The sequence below is a fragment of the Stegodyphus dumicola genome, chromosome X1 (assembly GCF_044657685.1).
Source record: "Stegodyphus dumicola isolate Sdum_Otavi_A_Nest chromosome X1, ASM4465768v1".
In the NCBI taxonomy this organism is placed as follows: domain Eukaryota; kingdom Metazoa; phylum Arthropoda; class Arachnida; order Araneae; family Eresidae; genus Stegodyphus; species Stegodyphus dumicola.
Genome location: NC_140780.1, coordinates 251,740,115 through 251,760,685, shown reverse-complemented (window position 1 = coordinate 251,760,685; position 20,571 = coordinate 251,740,115). Strand labels below are relative to the sequence as shown.

Genomic DNA, 20,571 nt, shown 5'->3' with positions numbered 1-20,571 from the left:
GCTTAAATGTCCTTCCTACAAAGCTTGCCGATATACTTGAATGACATCGTTGATAACAAAAAAATTTTGAAGAGCATTTCGAAAATATTAAGAAAGTGCTTTGGAAATTGAAGGAAGCCAATCTAAAGTTTAGTCCTGCCAAATATAAACTGTTCAGACAAGAACCTTGGACATATCATCCTTGCTGAAGGTTGCATACAGATTCAGAAAAATGTGAGCAGTTAAAAGATTAGAGATGCCCCAAAATGTTAATCAGCTGAGAACTTTCATGGGGATTTGCACCTATTATAGATTTGTGGATGTTTCTTCCATCACAAGACCTTAGGTTGAAACACAGACTGCAGGAATATGACATCACAATTAATCATCGGAAAGGACTGACACACAAAAATGCTGATGCCCTATCTAGAAGACCCTGCCCAGAATGCTGCCATTGTTCGAGGTTCGAAGCAAAATATGTGCTGGTTTATCCAGTTGCATGTCAAGTTGCAACTTCAACATCGTTGAACTCAGACCCACAGAGTGACAAAGTCAGGAAAGACCAAACTATCGTCAGTTCTATAAGCATTAAATGCATAAGGACCAATATTTACAAAATATTTTACATTGCTTTCCTTAGTAGTGCAGTATATAATACACTAACACACAGAATATTTATTATATTCAATATTTGTAATGTTTTAACTCAATAACCTAGGTGAAAGCTTTTATTTAGGAAGACTAATATATACTTTTTTAAAAACATTTCTGATTTTTCAGAAAAAGTTATTTTTTTTATTGCATAATTACGTTTGGATAGCATTCTTGAAATTATTCCATAGATTAGAACTCTCAAATCTTTTGAATGTTGAGGAATAAGAATAAATGGCACAATAAATAGTCTGTATTAAAACAGAATCAAAATATGTATTAAAAAGGTCACATACATACATTAATTACTCAGCAAACAGTAAGAGTATGGAAATTCAAACTTTATTACTCCAAACTTACAAATTAATGAAATGTTACAATGAGTGAGCCAGATGCATCAGAAATTAGATGTTAATACTTTTACTTACATACACAAAGAAAATACAAAGTTATCAAAAACATCAAAAATGAATACAAATTTTACGCATTGGAACAAAGAATAATGTATCAAAATGAGTTTAGTTCAGCAAAAAAATTTATATTTTATCCAGTCTATGAAATGAACAACTGCACTGAAAAATTTCACAACCTCTTACATAAACTAAAGGAAGAAAAACCAAACAGCACATATTATTAACTAACAAATCAATTATTTTCAACAACAGTTGATGTAATTTGTCCACCTACAACAACTGTCTTGATTTGCTCAGGCACCGGGAATTCAGTCTAAGAAATAAAAATATTTATTAAACTACGCATAATTTCCACATGAATTAATTGACAATTACATTTCTGTTTAATTTAATATTATGAAAAATTTAAAGAAATACAACTCAAAGTGCAAATTTACTACTAGGCAACATAAGTGATTTAATGAAGTTTAATATATGGTATTAAATTATCTTTTTAATTGCAATAAAATTTTGTAAAAATTATAAATGTGCATGTATTTAATAAAAATTATATGCATTATATTAATTCAATTACATTTATTATTACAAAATAAAATACAGATTAAAATTACTGCACAAAAATATTCTTTTAATTGCTCAGTCTGTAAAGATACGAAACAAATTAGGTCTGCCATGCAGAATGGCAACTCTTACAAACTAGCAATTTAATATGGCCTGTGGTTGACAAATTAAATGGTATGTTTGTTAATGATTATTGAATTGAGTTGCTGAATCAGTATCAAGTCTACTCATATTTCTTACTATAATTAAAACTGAATTTTTAACTGTTTGAAACATCAGTGCCTTTTTAACATTTTGTTCACTGCATTCTAGAAAAAGATGTTACAGATTACATTAAATAATTTATATGTTTAAAATGCAATTAAATAAGTATATTAAAATGACATTTTAAAATATATGCAACACATACTTAACTAAAGATCTTATATAACAAGGAAATACATGCACACTTTACTATAGTCAATTAATCAAATCATGACTACTCTAATTTTAAGTAACAGGTCTTAAATTCATTAATTTGCTTTTCTCCCTGGTATCCAATTCCATATCAGTTGTTATTCATATATAATTTGTGGTAACTATAATTTTCTTTAAAACATTTTATGTTTTATGCAAGGCTATAGCAAAGATACAGTTAACCCCTTTTTAATTAAAAATAAATGCACAAGTCAGCATGAGACATTAATTTATGATGAAGAATCGTTATTGCAATATTTTCCTCTACTGTTTGGTTTTGCCATTTTGAGCAGTTCACTTTAAATACCAGATTCTAAGTTGCACTTACTTTTAATTTCTGAGGAACTCATTCTTAAAGTCTGTTATTACTGTCTAATTTATAATTATTTCAGGTCATCAAGTTGTAATTCCTTTTTTAAACTCATGGGTCTCATTTTTTTTTTTTTTTTAAATTTTCTGAAACTTATGTGAATGACAGCTTATAGAGCTGATAATTAATACGTTGAGCCCAGTGCTGGTCGCTAAGGACCGGTAGTGAACTTTCCATTTAGTCCCTAGGGATCGGCACTGGAATTTTTGTTTGGCTGGCGTCGATCCACGGGACCAACAGTATTAACATTCGTGACCACGAGCTTTGTCACGCACAGGCAGGGTTTTTATGTCAGTAGACGATAAAGCTCACCAACAGATAAGTTCTACTCAGTGCATGAAGTCGCAGATCACACTGCAACATTGCACCGCTTGACTGCTTGTGCCGGCTGAAAAGGACAGCAAAATTCGGTGCCGGGCTCAACGTGTTAAGCAAAAATTTAAAATCAGATGGTTAACAATTCCATAATTACCAACCTTAAATTTTGGAAAATGAACTTTCTCACATCAAAACCTGGTGTTACCAGAAAATTCACGTACAGAACACCACCACAATTTTTAAGTAACTCTAGACTGACTTCATACTGCATTAGGTTACTGAACTATTTATAACATGATTTTGATGTAAAATGTATCAGTATTTAATTGGTTTGGTTTGTGTGTTTACAGCAAAAACTTAAGGGCTATCTGCCTAAGGGAATGAAAGCCTTCATGAAGGACTTTCTAAGGGAAACTGGCTCACATACACGCTACACATGGAGAAAAACACAAAAATGCTCATGCAGCCAGCCTGTTTGTGGGATTCAAACTGAACTATCAGTGTTCAGAGATTTTACTGCTCAGCTGCTGGTGAGCCCGGTATTTAATTAGTTATTCTAACCTTTTTGTTATTTGGTTAGTTTCATTTTGTGATTTTCTTACACAATCATACTGAGAAAATATTGAACAGGGAAGTAGAGCTTTGATTTATGATAGTAATTTTAAATACGATGAACATAAAATTAATTCACATATTATTATGTGGATAAACTTACTAAAGTACCATATACTAAAGGAAAACAAAATTAAACATTAATTGATTACTTGCTGAATCTGCATAAAATGTTTTACGAATGTTTACTGCAATTAAATGTAATTAATAAAACTAAATAAAACTGATTTGACCACACATGTATTTTTCCCTATTACAGACAGTATTTGAACACATTATAGGGTGAGATGCTGAAAATAAAAGAAAAACAGTCTCAGAAATGAAATCTCAAGAAAACTTACATAAGTTCCATCAGGTTCTAACAGGCATACATTGCAGGATGATGATTTAGAAGAAATAATCTCAATACCACGGGCTTCTTTAGGTAAAAACACTTGTACAGAATCTGAATTATCAATACTCATAAGAGGAACGTGACCGTTACACTGGAAGAAAAATAACACACAATCAATACAATTAATGAAGAATTATAGGAAATATTGATAAAGCTAAATTTCTTGGGCAGTTAAGCGATTCAATGTTGTTCTGTACATTTTAAGCAAACAGTTTTCCACCACACCAATGAAGACTTTAATCCAGTAAATTGGATGTTCTCTTATCATATATATACTACATTTATCTATGTTCCACCTAAATTAACAATGAAGTTCCTTATGAGGGGAGAAACCAAGTTAAAATAAGTGTACTCCCAAATAAAAATGCAGGTGCTGTTACATACAGAATTGCAGCAATCACTGCCACTTAAACCTGTTCTTTAACTCTCACATTTATTTAATACTATTGCACTAGATTTTATTAAATAAGACAAAGGCAGCAGTGGTGCAGAATTCTGCTAAATGGAAAGTTTCTCACTGCAACAGGCAAGTTATCAGTGGAAACTCAGAGACAGATAAATTTACACTGTTTATAGTGCCACTATGAAGTGATACAATGTGTTGAAGTGAATCTTAGAAAGGCAGCATAGCTATTTATGATGAACAGAGAAGCAACAGGCAACCTATAATCCAACTCGCTACTGAAGACAGAATTAAAAAAAATCAATTGGCCTGAGAAGATAAAGGACTGACGTAAATGTTTTCTCAGACTTTGATTTTTGAAAAATCAGGCATATTAACCGAAGAAAACAAAATGAATAAGAATGATTAAGCACTCAATTTTCTGGGCACACTCCAGAATTTCTGCGGATGAAACAAGGGTGTGTTTTCTTTAACCACACATCTGAATTCAATAAAAATCACTTTAATTGAGCTATAAGCATTTTTCTTAACTACACAAATCCAAAACTTAAATTTCGGCCCAAAAAGACATGGTTTCAAATTTTCAGAAAAAGATATGGATTTCTTGAGTTCATGTCTCCTGGTATAACAATAAGTGCCGACAAATACTGTAAATCTTGCAGTGATTTCAATGATCAATTCAAGGGGGGGGAAGTGTGGAGGGTGTTGATACATGGCCTATGCCTGCTCCATAATAATGTCCAGGAACAGATACAAACAAGTATGCTTCAACTTCTCTACTGCAAAAATTCGAGGGGAGATTATGATCCTCCAAGCCCAGACTTGGCATCTAATGAATTTGACTTGTTTAGTCAAACATTTTCTGCAAAACATCTACATAGGGTTCAGTTCAACGATGATAACAAAGTTAATATGAGATGTAATGATCGTTGGATAGGCAGGTGGGATACTTTTATAAAAAAATTACAAAACACAGTTCTTCAAACTTGATACATATCTGGATTTAAAATCAGCATTTAAACAACTATCACTTTCAAGGACAATCAAACACATGACCATCTTCTTCATGGGCAAAGAAATCAAAATCTACAGTAAATTAAGATTGCTTTCCTTGCCCAGTTTAAAAATTTGCATTGGCGTGTTTCTATTTCATTTGAAATATCTAAATAAAGTAGCACTTAGCTTGAAAAATAACATCAAATTGTTTTGGAAGTTTGGTTCAATGAAATTTTTGACAGGAAACTAGCCTCTGTTAGCTTCATTTTTTTTTTAACACACACATTGTAATAAAAATATACATGAAAGCATCATTTGCTTACACTCTGTGCTCAATGAAGCAACTACTTCCAAATTTTAAAACACCAGATTTTGGAAAGTAGCAATAACATGCTTTTTTAAAGAGTGATTCAATTATGAAAGAAAAGGAACTTGTATTTTAATTTGTATGTCAGTCAACATATTTATCAATATTGCAAACAGTACCTCAGTTGTTTCAAAGGTTTACTTTAACAGTTTACATGTTTCCCAACACACAACTGCTTTATTTATAATGATAACACAGGGAATACTTTGGACTGAAGCCATTAATCATTGTTTTGATAAATAACATATAAAAGCAAAACAGACAAGTAGACCACAAATACTACTCATACAAAATTTGCACACCTTAGAAAATATCTCTTTCTAATGGATATTTTAGTTATTTCTGACAACTTATTCAAATGGATAAAATCACACAAACTTTCTGAAACATTAATTCATTGGATAAGAAAACGGACTTAATATAATAATTAAATATAGTTTTTCATCATATTAAAAAAACGCATGCTTAAAGTCTGATGCTTTTCCCAATTTCCATTTAGTTATTTCCCAAATAATTACAGAACTACAAAGCAAATATTTAAACTTACTAAGACGAAAACATTTAATACAAGTTGAAAATAAAAAAATCTGGTCATTGATGGTTAGTTTTTTCAGATTTCCGAGCACATTTTCAAATTTACTACACTGTTGTGCTATTATTTTTTAGAGGCTCTGTTTATGTATTGATGGCTCTGAACTAAAGGCATAGCTGTTGAGTATTGCTTGCACATGCTGACAGATATTCCTACTTATTTTGATTTATCATTTATTTGCTGCTGTATAGCCCCATTACGTATTCAGAGAAGAGATGGCATAAAACACAAATATTGCACAATGCATCACAGATAAAGTTGGAAATATGAAAACTTTTAGCAGTGCGTCTGTGCAAGCCATTTGCCAGACATAAGATAGTGGCTCCTCAACAGGCTTCAATTCTTTCCTGACAGTGAATCAGAAAATTAAATAGCCGTACGGAAGTCCTTGATGGAAAGAAAGTTTGTAACTGAACCAAGTTCCACATTCTTGTTTAATCTTAATGCAAGTGAAGGTGCAGAAATTCCCCCAGATTTAACATAGGAACCAGATGAAGAGTTTCTTTAAGAGCTGAGACTGGAACCCAAGTGGGAATATTCAGAAGGTTAGCTGCATTGTTTGAAGCTGTGACATGACCTGCAGTTTTGTGTGGTGTATGATTAAAAACTTCCAGCAGATAAAGATGTAGTTAGCACATATGTGGATGAATTTGCAAAGTTTGTAATGATGAATGTCTAGGCCTTGAATAAGAGTATGATGCTGATGGTACTGTCTTGTTTGGAGATGTATGGGAAAAAAATTCTTTGCCAAATGAGGATGCAGAATCACTGCTGTGATTTAAAGCTTCAAACGATGGTGTCACAGTAATGTACTGTCCTAATGCAGCAGGTACCCAGATGTATAAGTTACTTGTTTAAAGTTTATATCTAAGGGTTTTGAAAGGAACAGTTTCCTGTCCATTACTGTGTCAGTAAAAAAAAAAGGTCAGATGCTGCACTGGATTAATTTAAAAATATTTTGTTCCTGAAGTTAGGGATCACTGTAGCTCAGGTGAACATGATCTAAAATATAACATACTTCTCATTTTAGGCCTACATTTCTCAAATTTTCTACAGCCAATTTTGCTCTTGTCCTGTTCAAAAGGAATATTTTAAATATATACTACTAGTATACTTACATATTTAAAATACAATTAATTAAAATGCTTAAAGTTAGGCAAAACAACAAAACTTATGTTTGGCACAGAATTTAATTGTTGTTTTGTTAATTTTAAGTTTACTTTGGCAAGTTTCTCTCAATTAAAATACATCTAATATTACATCGATATTAATCAATTGAATTAATAGAAGAAAATCTATATTCATTTTTAATAATTGAAGGCTATTGAATTTTGGATAATCTTTACCTAGTTAACTAAAAATTAAATAAATGTTAATACACTCAAGCTTTAGATTGGCAAATACATTTAAGTTGATTATTTGAATTAAAAGATTAAAATTCTCTCTCATGTAGATACACATAAGCAAAGTGAATTATAATTTTTAAAGCATCATTACACTGTTCACTATATTCTTTTTCACTGGTAATGGGATTTAGAAATTAATAGTGGCTTTTGCTTGGTATTTCATTTTTTGAGTGCCTGTAGTTTCTCATTACACTGATTCTGATATGAAATAGTCTAAATTCCTGAGAGAAATGCATATACAGGCAGTGATGAAGATGAAAGTACTTAAGAAAAAGAGGAAAAATGCGACAGAAACAATTTCTGATGCCAGGTTACTTACACTGACAACTGAATTGTAGGTTGGACTATAGCAAGGAAGTTTTGTAAATGAAAAAGGAAATATAAATGCTTATTTGCTAAGAGATAAGCTAATTAAAGACAAGAATATGAAGCAACAGACACCGCCAACACCTTCTGAAATACAAGCCTCCCTACTGAAGGCTCGTAGTTTAGTGACGCCACAAACTGTTGGCCTTCTCAGTGCGGTGTGAAAGATTGCTCCTTAACCAAGGCCATCTAGATGGCATTAGCAAGTTAGGGAAATTTCGTCCTTGGTCGTGAGAAGGCATGTTAGTGAATCAAGTCTTCTTAATTTCATATTGATATTTTTCCTCGATTTCCATTCTGCCTTTAAAGTGCTGTGTGCCGGTATGCCGAGGAAATTATACTGACGGTCCTAAAGTGTCAGTATATAGATTTCCTAAGCAACAAGATGCATTACATAGATGGTTAAAATCGATACCACGAGAAAATTTTACCATTTTGAAGTATTCTTTGGTAAGTTAAGCCTAACTTTAATTTAAATTTATTAAGGTATTTGCTTCTGTATTTAAAGGAATTTCATTTCTATAGTATACATTATGTGTAATAACATATCAATAAGTGTAATTATGTATCGAATTGTATGCTAAATATTCACTTACTTTTAAAATCTCCAATTTTTTACTTTTTGATTAATTTTATAACTTGGAATGTTCAACTTCATACGTATATGGCAGAAAATAAAATTATTTAACTTAATATTTAATATATTTTGGTATTAAAAATTTTTCTAAAGAAACTGTAAAGGCAATAAATATACTTATGGTTTTTTAAATTGTAATATAAAGTGCAAAGTTTTGCGTAAAATAATGAATAATTGAAGTTCTTAATGCATGAAAATTCAAATATTATGAAAACCTATGTCACTAAGAATTCTTCCCCCCCCCCCGAGTGGGAGACAAACAGACATATGCTTGCTATTACCTGTTTTGTTAAAATATAAATTGCAGTACTAGAAATCCTACTTTTATTACTTTAAAGTTAGTAATTAGGTCTATGTTTACATTTGCGGGGATTTAGGTCTGTGAATTACATTTTCATGAGAAAGATTTTCAGCGTGTTTCTGAATACTACGATGAGAAAACGGGGAAGAAAAAGGAAGTTCCATTAAAACAAGTACGATTGAAGAAAATGCAGTTTCTTTAATTTTCAGTGCTTGCCCCAAATATTTATCTTCAACAAAAGCATCTCATGGAGAGCCGCTGAAGAAAAAAAGAGAGAAGGGAAAATGAGCAATTGAAGCAGTAATATCTAAAGACACAGCAGAATAGCAAGTACATGAAAAGAAATACTGTTATAGTAATCTGAGTGAGCTTTCAGCATGTCTAAAAAATGTTAAGATACCTGACGATTTAACAGTTGTGATTAAAGAAAATAGTATATTTTTTCTACAGATAAGTACAGAATCTGCTCCTTTTATTTCTGCATCAGTTGTTATCCATGATGATCTGCAAGTGGTGGTGTGGTGTGGTGTATTTAATTATGGCAAAGCACACTAGGGCTATCTGCCAAAGGGGAGGGATGCCTTTCGTGGAGGACTTTCTAAGGGAAACTGGCTCGTATACACGTTACACATGGGGAAAACCACGAAAACACCCATGCAGCCAGCCCGTTCGTGGGATTCGAACCTCGGACCGAACTGCCAGTATTCAGCGACTTTACCGCTCGGCCGCTGGTGGGCTGATCTGCAAGTGAAAGCATGTTTTAGAGATATTCCATTAACAAAAATTAGTAACCATGAATTCCCTTTAAAAATTAATAATGTGCATAATCTCTGTTCATTGCTTAAAAACGCTGCAAAAATTAAAGGTGATAACAATGAAAACAGCTTTAAAAATTTATTATTCGTAACTTAAGGCCTTCTTTGTTAATAAGAAAAAAATGCTCCTGAACATAAAAAGAAAGTAGTTCAGTTTATATTTGATCAGCTGTCATTAAATGACTCATTGTCCCCCCCAAAAAATAATAAATAAATGACTCATTGTCCAAATAAAGTGGAAAGAAAAGAAAAATTGAAACTTTTAAATGATGAAAAAAAATTAAAATTTTATTTTGAGAAAGTTTAGTTTTGTTCGTGGCATAAAAGTTTAATTGCATAGATACAGATGCCAGTCAGAGCACAAAACTTTATTGAAAAATTTTTATTTAATGTTAATTTGTATGAAAAAAAATCTACAATTTGAATGTAATAAGAACATTTTGAGAATGTTATTAAAATACTCTGTAAATTGACAGCAGAGGAAAATTTATTTAAAAATTGTGAATTTCAATACGGGAGGGATGGAGTGTTAATGCAAGGGATGCCTGGTATCCTATTATGTCATAGCACGTTTCATGACATAATTAGGTTCTACCACGTACACTCTGGTAAAGAGGATTGGAAACCTCGGCTAACTCCTTGCTATTTAAGAATAAAAATAAGAAAGTATTGTAATTCAACTTGTGTATATAGAATTAGTTTCTTTAATGGAAGCTTTTGTGCTTAGAAATCTGCCCTGCTAAAATTTAAAAGCTTCTAATATCCTTAAAAATATTTCCATACATCCTTCCTATATATTTTTTATGCAGTTAAGTGACTCGAATATTATTAGTATAGAGCAAGATTCCAACATTTCTTTACTGTTACTTATCAAAAGTCAAACAGTACTTTAAAGCACTATTTTAACTGTAAACATACAATATAAGACCACACAAAAATTAATAATATATAATATATTTTGTGCATATGAATATGTTTTCAATATTATATCCGCAAATGAATTGAAAATACGTATTTTCATCTCTCTCTGTATATATATATTTACATATATTAAATGTTGAATGGATATATAAAGTAAAAAAAGAAAAATATGTATCTACATCACTAGAAAACACCATCTTGTTAGTAAAGCTTTAAAACATACATTTTAAAGTAAGTAGTAAGTGACCAACGGCGATTGTCAACCGCCAGTTTGTGACATCACGATCTCGTAGTTGGGTTTCTGTTTAAGAAGGTGTTGACACTGCCCAATACATTCAAGAAAACAGGAAACAGGAAGAAGCAGCAACAGTAGACTTACCGTATTTTTTAGAGTCCAACCCCGGACATATTTCTGAAATTATTTAAAACTCTTAACAGTTTACTGAAACTGTAAACTTTATTTACTAAGTAGTACTTTTCACTAAAAATGACTTTTTTCAGAAATGGTTTGTTTGTTTTAATTACATCATAAAATTCACAACAAGAATGTTCTGAAATAATTTAAATGTTTAGCAGATGTTGTAATACTAGATACTGAAAATCTACTCCTTTCTGTAGACCACATATTCCCCATAATTGGGGGAAAAAAAAAAAAAAAAAAAAAAAAAAAAAAAAAAACACTCTCAACTGAAGCAGATGTCCCAGACAAAGCCACTGGAAACTTAACCATTTTAAAAACATTGCAACATGAAATATCAGTTTTCTGGAACACCTCAAAAATTGCTTTCCACTTCTCTTCAATAGTACTCTTACTTTTTCAGAACCTGATCCACAACCTACCTTTTGGTTTTGCATTATATACGGTTCAACAATATACGTTCTTTAAATAAGTCATCAATATTTATGAAATCTTATAATTTCATTACCAATTTGCACACTCTGCTCTAAATCAGACCAGGCAATTCCAATTCCTAAATTTAGCCATTGAAACTTTATCAAAACTGGTTCTCTACAACTCTTTAAGTATTGAATATCAGAATCATAAAAATTATTTACAGCTGAGAAGAATCCTGTTTCCTGAACATTATTATTTTCTTTTAGGATGCATAGCAATTCTTTGGCAGAAGATGGTATCAATTTGTGGGTTTTCCTTTCTCAAAGTCGACAAATTAATTCAGAATATGTGTTGTAATATCAGAATATTGAATATTAATTCAAAATATGTGTTGCAATTCAGAATATGTGTCAGCTTCTGTTGCTGTGATAGAATTAGCTTCCAATTTCAGAATTATATTATTAAACAACTGTAGAGTAACACATAAAAATTTCAAAAACAGTTCACTTTCCAGATTTGAAAAAAAAAAAAAAAAAAAAAAAAAAAAAAAAAGAAGAAATAATAATTTTGGGCATTTGTCGCGATTTTAGGTCATCAAAAATGGAAAGAATTCTGTTTTGCAGGTAACAAACTAAGGAACCTTGTGGATGTCTGCTATGAGATACTTTTTTGTAATCTGTTTCCACAAATTCACAGTTCTCTTAAGTTTCGTTACTCTTACTGCATATATGTGAAAATATTTATAAATTTTTATAACACTAACTTCTATGTTCAGGGGTAGAGAATCACATGCTGTTTATACTGAATTATGTACAGAGCTTTGCTGAACAACCAATTCCTAAAATAAGTTTTATCAAAATCATTCTGAACTCTTTTGAATACATTTTTATTCTCTGTTCTCTTCACACCATCAAAATTACTGTCAGTGTCATCGGCAGCATAACAAACCAACTTTTCTTTACGTTTGTGTTTTTTCAAGCATTCTAAAAGATACCGAGTCAAAATTTTAGCAGTTTCACCCTACACTTCATTGAAATTTAAAAGCTCATGTTGAATTCCATCCCCTCCTGCAGTTACCAAGTTTTACTTCACTTCTGTTCGAGCTATCCATCATTACTGTTACATAATTATTTTCCAAAAGAGACATTATGAAATATAAATGGCAAAATAACTTTAATAACAATAATCGCCTCGGTTTTTTTGTACTAGCAGATGAAAATTTTGGGTCATATGACTTTTTAAACAGCTTATATATTCAGAATATGTGACTTAGATGTTCAATCTGATGTTTTGAAACTGAGTTCATGTCTAGAGTGTGGTATGAAAACATAGCTTCTTTAGCAGCACACTCTAGGTCACTGTTATTCCTATGTTTCAATTATCCATTAATATCTAGCCTTCAATATCACCCCTTCCTTTAAGTGCGTCAGAAAATTCTCCAGTACATAAGATGCAATAAACACGTTCATCGTAACTGTCATTACATAATTTCAAAAATTTGTATTCCTGTTAGAGGTTAACATTAAACACTCATTTTGCCCATTGCTATAATGAGACAAAAAATGAATAGATATAAAATGATCAAAACTGTGTAGGCCATATGGAAATAACATAAGAACACTGCTCTTATTGTGTTGCCAAATGACTAAGTAAAATGTGGGAAGACCGGTAGCCACACCGCCATCAAAATTGATGTCAGTGTTTGCTTCAAGGTCGGATGAGATGCACGGTGATAAGAGAATTTTAAAAACGTGATATCGAACACAAAGGCCTAAAATAAAATAATCATAATAAAAATTCTCAAACTCCGGACAGCACTAAAAAATCAGGATGAATGGTAAGCCTGAGCAGCAGTGTCCCTGCTTAACAATCTACTGGTGCCAAATTCAAGCCAACCATATCAACCATCATCAAATTTTTTTTTGTTGAGATGCTGCTACTGTTAGTTATGAAGATGATCATTCTGACAACCCATGTCCTATTTCGCTTTTTTAGAGGGTACAACAATGATTAAAATTCCAAGGCACATTTCATTTAATTGCAGTAAAATTCAGGATTTTTAAAAAATTCTGAGGAACCACTTTATTCAGTGTATTTAAAATTCTGTAGAAAAGTTTCATTTAGTTGAATATATGCTCCTTTTTTAAATATATATTTGGTTTTCATTTAGCCTTTAACTTTCTTTAAAAGGACTATTACAGGTAGCCATTTTCTGTTCAAAATGTACAGTATATATGGCCATAAAAATATGACAATTCTCTGGCCCAGAGATTGCTGGGTTTTTTAATGTCAACATGTACATGTTAATTTATGTTATTAAAAAGCACTCTCAAATCATAGAATTGCTCTCATAATTATGCATTCATTTCAATAATGATATGAAAATTATGGGAAATAGCATTGAACAGGCCCACAGATCAAAGATGGCATCTAGCAATTCCGCTTTTCAATAAAGCATGGATAATTCTTTTAAGGACAAACTCTTCATTCAATAAATGTTTTTCTATGAAGAATTCATAACAACAGTGCAACTTACTTGTTAACATACTCTGGAATTTCTTATATCCTCCAGTCAGGAGAAACAAGTTACAAAAATTAGCAAACACTTGCTAAAAAGTTAATTCCACAGCATTATTACTCACAAGATTTTAGTAAATTACAAAATAAAAGACTTAGATCACTAAATACTATAATTATTTACGTATGCATTATCATACACCATAACACCATTAATTACTCATAAACATATCAAGGTTTCTAAAAGAGTACAATAAAACTAAAATACAGTAGAAAACGAAAAATCTGCACATTTTGGGATAAATGTAATATTGTAAATATTGGGGTTAGGGGAAGATGGCTAGGAAATTGGTTAGGTATTAAATTTAAAAAGTATGTTTTTTTAATAAAAATAAAACCAAACATTTATTTTTTAAAGCCCAAATTAATACCACATTATTATTTCTTGCAAAAATAAAAACAAAATATAAATAACAAAATGAATATTCTTAAAAAAAAAAAAATAAATAAAAAATAAAATTCTAAGCCAGTCATATTTAGTTAGCCTTCCGTGTTTTCAGTGTTCTGCCTTTTTGTGACAAAAGCATCTAATGTTGTTTGCCTTTTTCTTTTACGTTGTTCTCTTAAAAGTTCTTCATAAACGGATAGAGCATCTCCAACACCACGCCTTACTTTTAAACTCCTGTCAAAATTCGGATCATTTTCAATGAATTGATCCATTATTTCAGTTATGGTAGACAAACTCCTTTTTACAAACGCCATCGAAAGTTCTTTTTGCTCTTCTTCTGAATCACTGCTGTCAACATTTTTGTTTTCTTCTTGTTCAGTTAATTCCTTGAGCTCATCATTAGAAAGACTAGGCACTGCTTCTTGAATTATTTCTTCGACATCTTCCACATTTACACCTTCAAAATATGTCTGTACAATACCGCACCAAACAAGAAATACAAGTACACTCTTTCGGATATGTATTTGAAACCTATCGCTGCATAATATTTCGGGGAATCCCTGTATGCTGCGAGCGATTTCATGGAATCCCCGGGTTGAAATAAAAGAGCGCTAAACCGAAACAGCGTTAAGCGGGGTCTTACTGTACTTAAGGCAGGCTTATCGAAGGTCGACACTATATATTTACTGTTTGCAGGTCCTAAATTCTGCTACCAAGTGCCTCCCTAAGTTCTGAATTTCTGCCACTCCTAAATTTTGGGTACCAGTGCTTTACCTAAATTTAAAAAAATTGCCATCCTTTAATTTCGTTGCTTCTCTCAATTACCAAAATTTTATATTTCCTGAATTCTGTTCCCAAGTGTTAAATGTTTCGTGGTCATCCTTTCTTAGTGCATTTAACTTAAATCTGTAATCATTGCCATGGTTAATGCCAACAAAAAAAGCTACCGTACTCTTTGTGATTCAGTTACTAATATTGTTTGTTGCTAAAAATTGTTCAGGCATCTCTGAATGAGTCATTACTCAATTTGTCATGTGTTGATAAACATGCAGTGATGAAAGCAAAATATAATAAATAATGATTCACAAGGTTGCAGTCAGTGATAAAAATTATTAGTGGGTGTAAAATTAATCACGTGTCTATATTTCGGTTTGAGATGTATGCCAAGCAGATACACAGCTACAGAGTCAAATTATTGATCACACAAATTGATGCTAAAATTTTTGTTTCTTCAGTAACAAATTATTTAGTGCCGAAGTGAAATTAAGAATCGAGACTCTCCACATGTTTAATTACGGGGAAAATAATCAAATGCACATTCATAGAGTATGCCAAAACAAACCCTAAAAAAAAGTTGGTAGCTTGAAGGTCTGGATTTTAGATCATTTTGGATATTGGACGTTCAGATCTTGGACTTCATTCAGTATATGTTTGGAAGCAGCATCATAAATCGACAAACCAAAAACAAGGTACATGGTATGCATCACGGCAGACCATGTACCTTGGTTTTATTAGGACCATATTAAAATAGATGGTGTGAGCATAACGTCACAAAAATGAAGTCAATGAAATGTCAACAACATAATGTCACGATGTATCATGGCTGCCATACGGCATATGGATAAGAGTACAAAACATACTGTGGACACTCATGTAAGGTCTGCACACCAATTTCACAGATAAATTGTAGAAAAAAGTGACCCACACTCCCAAAACTAAAGAATTTCTTGCTTTAAAGAAAATTGCTTAAAGAATTTCTTGCTTTTTCCCTTTAGTCGGTAAACATCTTTAAGAAAGAATATGCATTTATTTTGTCGTTGGTTGGCATCAGGATGAAAAGCAGTAACTTTCTTTGTATTCTGGTGCAGCTGTTATTAGGTCATAATATCGGCGCCAGCAATCCACTCGGCAGATGTGATAAGTATATACAGCATAAGAATATATAAGGTGGACGAAAAATGTGTACACAATTGGAACGAACAGTGTGATCAACTGGTGGCACCAAACAAAACAAGATGCGAGTTTTGTGATTAGAAATGCAAGTTTCTGAACTTCGAAAAAGTAGTTGCATAGATTCATGATATGCGTGCTCAAGGGTATGCAGTAATATGGGAAATGTGCCAAATATGAGCGCTTGCTGTGGCACGAGAAGACATTAAGACATTCCTACAACGCAATTCAAGGCGTGCGAAGGCTAGTTGCGCCGAATGGTAAAACAAAATGGATTTTCATACAGCACATCAGAACAGATTTTTTAAAAAAATAATGTGTGCAAGATATTAAAAAGATGTTTATTTAATATTAATATGTAAATATTAAAATTGCAAGTGTTGGTTAATTTGTGCCTCTCTATCATGTTCCTGTGGGAACTAATAAGTGCTGAGTGTTGATAACCTAAATGTGGTAATTTATATTATATATGTGGATGGGAGAAAGTGAGTTTGTAAATTTTAAGTAGCTATGACAGCTTTAAATTTGATAATTTTATTACTTACGCCATTTTCTTCCACTCAGAGCTTAACTTCTGTTTGAAATGAAATTTATACCTAAAATTACTCATAAGAAAAAGAGCATGTAATGTCCGCACCAGCATTTTAGTAAAAAAAGTGGGAACACTGCATGAGCATATATGGTATTAAATAAAATTACATTGACCTTGAGAGCAAATATCAACGTTCACAGGTTCATAAATGTGTCTTTAGGCATAATTTGCATAAAATACCATTGCAATGTCCACTGGTTTTCTAGTAACATTTACAAATTTTCATGTACACAGATTTTATTAAATTTCAAACAGTTATTTGCACTCCTTGGGATTTTTCTACTCCTAAATAGAAAATCATTTATGTTAAGTATTAAAACTAGAATGGGAGACTTATAAACAATTAATATAGCTAACATGCAAAGCACATTTCATGGCTTTATTTTCACTGCACGTGACATAGGGTGAGGCTTACTCCATTTATTCTAACCTCCTTGGTTTGCAAGGTATGATTTCAAACCATCACTGTTATTTACGTCTCCCAATGTCATACTTTTTGTATAATTCATTATATTTAAATCAATCTCAGATAACCATTTGTCAATTTCAGAACAAATTTTCATCATTTAACTTTATTCGCTTTTGTGAATGTTATCATGATGAAAACAATGCTTACCTTGCTGAAATATACAAGTTCCTTTCCGATTAACACAAAGAAATCGATCTCTTTATGAAAACTTTGGCCCCCTTATGGCGATTTGGAGCTCTTTTTTTTTATAAAGGTGTGTAGCTGTATGCTAATCCACCAACCTTCATAAAGTTGGAGGCAGCTTTATAACAGTTTATTGTTTTTCATACAGTGTAAAAGTATAAAAGATTTCCTTCCCTGCTTAATTAATTAATAAATGAAATGAAAACTGGACTTGCGTAAGGGTGCAGGCATCTTTATGAAAAACACCACATTATTATAAGTGTCAACTGCCAATTTCAAGCAAGACTCTGAGCATGCTCCCCTACACTGCAGCATCATTGTGAAGACTCCAGTCTTTTTTAATAATGGTTGACCTGAATAAGAGCGCAAAATATACTTTTGTGAGACACGTTTTGCTCTTTCAAAGTCTTCTGATTGATATCACAGACCAGCTTTAGATGACTTTTTACAGCCACTAATACACCCTTGCACATTGAAGTATTTTTATACCTTGTATAAAACTGTTACCTTCTACAAAAGATACAAAGGTCACTGTGTACATGCACGGCCATGCAGGAAGGTCTAAACAAAGGTTGCAAACTCCTACAAAAATTCTATTAGCAGATATGATCTCTTCTAACAGTCATACAGCTCTTACAATGTTACTTTATACTGGAAATGAGGCAGTTTTGAGTCCAAAATTTTAGGTCCTGCAGCATTCTAGCAAAGGGGACATGAGTAGCGGTTCAGACATGTTCTATAGGGTTTACAGATCTGGTTGGCCAATCCATCTGGTTAATATCTTTCCAGAAAATTACCCACCAGATTACCGGATGAATCCTCCCTTCTTAAAAATTAAATGTAGGCAAGCAGCATAATAGAAAAGATGAACACAGGGCTCAAAGATCTCTTCTCTGCACCTCAAATTATTCACAGAACCTCTGCCACAGTAATGCAGGTCTATGTGGCGTCAAAGCATATGTGGTAAATTCTTTCTCAGAGGTAGAAGGCAGGTAGTATTCTCTTTCAAATAAAGGTGAACTGATAAAATGAGATTGATTTGTGAAAAGAATGGTGACAGGTGCAAAGTTGATATTCTGTACCAAGATAGAGATGCTTGTGTGCAGAATTGAGCAAAATACAGGAACCAGATCTTGTTGAATGAACAAATATTGATCTTCAATGCTTACTATGTCTCTTGGATGACCTTTTCTAGACCAGTCCAATATTCTTAAAACTGTTTTCATAAACTGAAAATGATACTGGGCTTTACATTTCAAGTTTCTCGCACTCTACACTTGAGATGATTGAATCAGTGAGACTGGAAGCAGGGCAACCTCATTCCAACTACTTATTTTAAATGTGACTTTTGAATTTCAAAATGCTGCAGAAAAATACCCCGAAAGTCACTGAAGAGTGCAAGTAAACGAAGTAGAAAAAAGAGTGAAAATATTTTTAATGGCACATTCCCCAAATATTGCAAGTATGTTTGCGCATTTGTCCCTAAAGATTTGCGTTTTTTGTCTGGAAGCATAAATCGTAACTTTTACTTAGTACTTTGAGAAAACAACCAAAATGTCATCCTCTTAATTTTGAAAACCCATATACACTGGAGAACAGTTTATTAAGAGGTGAAGAAGAAAGCTATGTGTTTATAAAATTACATATGGCATGAGTTGAGTAAAATACTTTTAAGAAAATGATTGCAACAACTCCTCATTTGCTTTCTTCTGAAGAGCAGCAAAATTTGTTTATTACATAATATTTAAAACATGAACTTTTTATTATTTGAAGAGACTGATATGTACTGTTTTCTAACTTTTGGAAAAGCATTCAATTTTACTTGAACTTTTTACAAAATATTCATATATTCCCTGATTAGTTTTAATTTTTTTCTAACTTTTCATGATTTTTCAGGTGAGTGAGAACCTTAGCATAATATCAGCAACTTTAAATTTTACATGCTTCATTACTATACATATTCACACTATAATTTTTAAAAGCATCCAATAAACTTATTTATAGTGCAGCATCAGACGGATCATTAAAAAATTAAGGTTTAATAAAACAAAAATATGTACAACCTGCACTTGTACACGTTCACATCGAATAAGCTCCACTGATGATATAACATCATTTAATGCAATATTTGTCTTCTTACAGGTATCTGGCGGGGGAAAAAAAATTTCATTACTGAAATATGAAAACCTGAATTAGATAAATGGAAATACTTAGATGTTTTATACATAAATAACTCTAAAAATTGCAGCACATAAAGTATTCGATGATTTTAAAAGCAAAATCCTCCAAAGATAGTTCAAGCAACAGTCTATAACTTGTGATGGTATTAAAAAATTTTAAGAGTTGGTGTGATGCCTAAGTAATAAATTTTTTTACTAAATAGCAATATGCTTTTACATACTTGCCAACCTATGACACTCAAAAAATCAGGAGATTTTTCACAATGTTAAAAAGACTTTTTAAATGATAAAAATATAGTTTTTAATAATGAATTAACTTTAAATAGTTACTAATTCTTAAATGCAAGCAACACAAAAATACCTTACACATAAAAAACATTTTTAATATTTGCATTTTTTAATAAAACAAACAACCACAACCACTTTAGTCAGTTTTTGTACAAACGTTATGAACAGTGGCAGATTTTGTTTCCGTTAAGAAAGAAACTTCATAATTTCTTCATAGCAATTGCCACATAGGCCTGCATTTGGTAACAAAATTTTTCTAATGTGTCACCACTAATATTAGATCTAAATTTAGGCCTCGCTTTCGCAACAACACAGAAAATCGTCTCGCACTTTGCATTACTATGGGGAACTGTCAAGATAGTCAACATACTTCTAGACAGTTCACTATATTTTAAAATTCCATCAGCACCTTTCAGTTTTCCAATCAAACTCCACTCGGTGTCAATCCCAGCTGATTTTATAACTTCATCCAAGTTTTCTATTTGTAAACTGCAAAATTGTGACTGCAATATTTATCAGTGGCAACATCAATATCATCATCTTTCATGACT

General features: G+C 31.9%; 1 protein-coding gene across 1 annotated transcript in view; it reads right to left on the bottom strand.

The window, feature by feature from the left end:
• Positions 1-950: 950 nt before the first annotated feature.
• capt (adenylyl cyclase-associated protein 1) overlaps positions 951-20,571 on the bottom strand; it is a 130,010-nt gene continuing 110,389 nt past the window's right edge. Inside the window, exons 12-14 of the mRNA XM_085807460.1 lie at positions 19,616-19,698; positions 3,702-3,845; positions 951-1,356 (exon numbers count right to left, since the gene is read on the bottom strand). Coding sequence (XP_085663586.1) covers positions 1,276-1,356; positions 3,702-3,845; positions 19,616-19,698 — 308 coding nt within the window. The 3' untranslated portion in view covers positions 951-1,275. The remainder of the gene's footprint in view (positions 1,357-3,701; positions 3,846-19,615; positions 19,699-20,571) is intronic.